At 39.0% G+C, this 4,828-nt stretch overlaps 1 protein-coding gene across 1 annotated transcript; it reads right to left on the minus strand.

Annotated features, from left to right (window-relative positions):
• Positions 1-2,554: 2,554 nt before the first annotated feature.
• On the minus strand, positions 2,555-3,427 carry LOC145770864 (uncharacterized). Its single transcript, XM_082582606.1, has one exon. The coding sequence runs from the start codon at positions 3,425-3,427 to the stop codon at positions 2,555-2,557; it is 873 nt and encodes a 290-aa protein (XP_082438732.1).
• Positions 3,428-4,828: the final 1,401 nt, after the last annotated feature.

The following is a 4,828-nucleotide window of genomic DNA, read 5'->3' on the forward strand; positions in this document are numbered from 1 at the left end:
AAAATATACTTGAAGTGAAAAATGAAGAAATCGTACGAATCATCATTCATATTTAATTCATCATCATTCATCACTATTCATAAATAAATAAAAGTTCTCTCTCTCTCTCCCTCATAATGTGCCTTCAGTCGGCCATTGAAATCCGGTGTAACGGCCATCTGGACTTGAAAATTGTTTCGGATTCGCCAAACAATGCATGACGGCAGCACAATCCGATTGTTGCTTCCGAGAGCACCACCTTGTAGTATCCACTCCAATACATGCCTGTAAGCGACTAATTACCGATACTGCCTGCAAGGAAATAAAATCACTTCGTTTAGTGTGCATTCTTTAGCGTTTAGGGTATTTTTAGCCTAATGTAGCATCCTTACTCTTTCGATAGGTCTCCGTTTTCTCCTTTCGGCTTATTGCTTTTTCTCCAGTTCTTCCTGCTCTTCATAAAAAAAAGTCCTCAGAACTGCAGAATGTAAGTGTGCCTCAAAATTTGTCAGATTAGTAACACAGCTAGATGCGTCTTTCTTCAAAAGTTCTTTCGTCTGTGGCACTTCATGGCAACATACACATTCACTGCGCTGGGACATAGACTCGCACTTGTGGCAAACGCACCACCTACAGTTCCCAGCACGCTACTCATTGCTGAGAAGATCCAAATCGGGTTGGTGGTGTTAACAAAATCATCTCCAGTGAAGTGAAGAGAACATATACGACTAGTTTTGTATGGTCCATCCCACTTTCGAACACTTGAAGAAAACTTTGACTATTTTCTTCTCAGCACCTTGTTTTGTTTGAAAGCATGAAAATATAGCACACGTCTTTGTCACTGACTCTGTCACATAAACAGCAATTTCCAGGCATTAGGCCTACCTCAACCATAAATTAAGCGTACTGTCTGTGATACTGCTGTTACACTGCAAATGGCTATAGCCAGATTAGGACAAATAAAAAATTATCAAAATTGTAGCCCTACAAGAGTTTAGAAAAACTGCAATTTCAATTGAATTGAGATGCTGTTTGATAAAAATAAACTCAATCTATTTGATCTAAACCTGATAGTAATAATAAGTTGACTTTTTCCTTTCGGTAATTCTCATTTTGCACATGCTTTAGACCAATAGAGCCCCACACATTGACGTTTTGGAGCAGTCGTACCATACCTTACCAACTCACCACAGAGAAAGAATGTATCCTTCCCACCCACGGTGACGTCACAGCGAGGTTGCCGTTTTTATTTTCGCAATTGAATGAGTGCCAGATTCGCCGAAAGTGAACGAAAGTTTGCAAGCGTGTAACTTATTAGCCAGTTGATATTTTTTACTATTTGCTGGTCAGGAATGTTTGTTAGTGTCATCTCTTTGGTATCTTAGGTAAATTTAGCAAATTTATTTTCCTGTCAGAGGCACTTTAAGCTGAATTACAGTGAAATTCGCTGAAGTTTACATGTATTTGTGCCATTGTCCCATGGACCATTTTTTTAAGAAAAAAATTCCATAGATCATTGGCAATTGATGTCCATTATGTGAACCAATAAAATTTTCTTTGGGCCACTAAAAATTCCAGGTGGACCACCAGCAGTGGCGCAAATTGTGCAGTAGCTTACATGACCTTATAAGGGCATCTGCCCTCTCCCCCCGCTTCCGGCGCCCCTGTCGGTTCCACTGTAGATGTGCTATTGTTAATGTGAAAATTGTTTGTACCGGTATATATTTATTTATTTTGTTTTTTTAAAATTGACATTTTGAAGTTTGTTTTGTTTGTTGGTGCATGTAAGGCTACTGCCGCTTCTTATATTTTTGGTTGCTTGTGGACACACCAAGAACAAAGCGTTTTCAAAAGGTCCATATTTTTTGATTTGGGAACCCCCCCTTGAAAATGTCTGGCTACGGGCCTGCTCTGAATATAATACTAAACTGATACAAACGTTATACTAGCGGCAGCAGAAGTGGAAGCAGTAGCGACAATAAAACTGATACATTGATAACTGACATCTAGTATACCGACATACTGATATCCTGATTCTGATATACTGATTTTTGATACTGATTTCTAAATCATGATTTAAGCTTCTTTAAGAAAGGTTCTAGTTTAGAATAGCGAATTTTACCTACGATCATACAACGCAACACGACTGCAAATCTATATAACGATGAACCATGGTTGGAATTCGGCATAGCGCCTTACAAAAAGTTGATTACTGAATTGAATTCCCGAGACGTGCAAAGCAGTTCGCGGTATGTGCTCAAAGGTCAGAACTTTCTGGAACAATTCTAATGACGTGGAACGTGACGTCAGAGACAGAGCTCTCTGGCGCTACAATACTCATAAACATGATTGAATAAAGCACAAACGGACAGCCCTACAACTATAGTTAATGGTATTTCGGACATGATCAATATAATCAGAGGGCATATAGCCTACACCACAAGAGCAACATCGGTTCACCACAAGTGAACTGATGTATTGGTTGCTGGGTAAGAACATCCATTCACAATACAATTCACAAATATAAGAAGAAAAAAAACATAGCTACTGGCGCGAGACGCGCAGGTTAGTGACATCAGTCATCTACTGATTCAAGCAGGCACAGTTTTCGAATATCACGAACTAACGTTAAATTAGCAGTACGCACCTTAGCTCTACGCACTAAATTGTTTTTGTCTAGCACAACCGACTCAACGATGCCCTTGGGCCAAGAACCGCGCTTGGCCGACTCATCTACAACTAACACGCGATCTCCGGGTTTCAGATTGGGCGAAGTTCTAAACCATCTCAGTCGAGGTTGAAGCAATGGTAAATATTCCTTGATACAGCGATCCCAGAACACATCCGCCAGATATTGTGTCTTCTTCCAGGACCGACGATAAGCATCGGCCTTCATAAAAACTCCAGGAATAACGTCATTTGCGAGAGAACCGGTTAATATCATGCTGGGAGTCAGTGCAAACAAATCATCGGGGTTGCTGGGAAGGCCAGTGATAGGCCGATCATTCAGAATCCTTTCTACTTCCATCAGGAATGTCAGCAATTCAAACTCATCTAGCGTGGCATCGGCAACAATGGAACGAAAAATCTTTCTCACAATACAAAAGAAGGCTTCAGTGATTTCATTCTGATGGGAGGCTAGGGGTGGCCCAAAATGCCAGGTAATCCCATCCTGCAGCATAACGTCCTGAAACTTCTTACTCGTCCACAATTTGATTCCATGATTCAGCTTCCGATTTGCAGCAACAAAATTTCCTCCATTATCGCTGTACACATGACGTATAGTGGCGATTCTTCGATTACAGAATCTCCGAAAGGCTTGGATGAAGGCAATGGCTTCAAGAGACTGAACCACTTCGAAATGCACAGCTCTACTGGATAAACAATTAAAAATACACACGTAACGTTTGACGTTGTTTCTTCCAATTTTAACGAAAAGTGGACCCATCAAATCGGTTCTACAAGCACTGAATGGGGGGCTGCGTGTAACTCGGTGAGCAGGCAGTTCACCCATCTGCTGACCGCTGATCTTTGTTGCCCAAAACTTTAAATTTCAAATTCAAATTTACCTTACATTTTGATTTTATGTATATTGCAGATATGTAATTCCTGACGAGGATACAAGTAGGCTACGTGTCGAAAACGTTAGAGTTTATTTTTAATTATGTTATATTTGTGTATGTAATACATCATGTTAAACCCGCTGAAGTTACTTTGTTTTATTTCTCTATGGTTCAACAAAGCAAACTCTCTACCAAAGCTTTATAAAACTTAATATGACAACATAGCTCCCGGCACCCCAGAGTGTTGTAAATGTCACTCCACAGTGCTGCGACACCCTGCTTGGGCACCAGTGGGTTAAGTTAACCAACTAGGTCGTCTACGTAAAAATCTAATATGCTCAAAAGAAAAATCTATTCAAATCAATAACCTAGCTTCTAAAAACTAATAAACTATCGTCAATGCAAACATGTATGATAGGCTAACCTGATAGGCTATTATATGACCTAGGCTACTAGTTATTATTAGCAAGTTATTTCAATTCGTCTTTATTTTCTTTCGAAAAATATTTCAAGAACACCTTATTTTCTTGCAAAAATGAGAGTACCCCACTGTGATGTGATTTTTGTAGGCTGCCCATAATAGACGTCCGCAGTCATGGGAGAAGAAAGTGGGTTGCAATTGCTGACTTTTGTGGACAAAGAGGAAAGGGTTTTTGTGTCCCACAAGAGACTGATATATAATAGGGTACAATATTTTAGTAAACACTGCTCACTCAAATAACCTAGTCAATTAACAATTAAAATAATCAATTTCAGTGTAAATAGAGATAGGCTATAAATAAAATGAAGTAGCCTATGCTGTGAATATACTATAAGTAAATGTGGGGACACCTCACATCGATTTTCGAAACTGTATGTCACATTTGTCACTATTTAATGTCAGTTTTTGGCCACATACATTTGTTTAGTTTTCGATTTTTCAATTGACGAATGTTAAAAATTTACAAAGGCAAAATACTGTACATTTTTAAAAAACCTGCATTCTTCACTTTTCTGAGGTAGGCTAAAGCCAGCGGTATGACTCTGAGCGTGAAGGTAGACTACCTTCACGTATTTTGAGCCTACGTGATACTATTCATTCTCAGGCATGTGATGACGATAAATAAAAACGGAAAACAACCAAAAGCGCAGAATGACACATTTCCAAGTCATCAGCTTAAAATTTCTGCTATTTTCAGACCACAAGTTTTTACTTCTGTGATAAATAGTTGTTTCAAAATATTACAAAATCAAGTTTAAGTGCTACAAAAATAGCTTATTTTAACAGTATAGGAACTACCAAGTAA

The sequence above is a fragment of the Aplidium turbinatum genome, chromosome 5 (genome assembly GCF_918807975.1).
Source record: "Aplidium turbinatum chromosome 5, kaAplTurb1.1, whole genome shotgun sequence".
In the NCBI taxonomy this organism is placed as follows: domain Eukaryota; kingdom Metazoa; phylum Chordata; class Ascidiacea; order Aplousobranchia; family Polyclinidae; genus Aplidium; species Aplidium turbinatum.

Excerpts from the sequence above, each read along its gene's own strand:
- LOC145770864 (XM_082582606.1), bottom strand. The coding sequence starts at position 3,427 with ATGGGTCCACTTTTCGTTAAAATTGGAAGAAACAACGTCAAACGTTAC.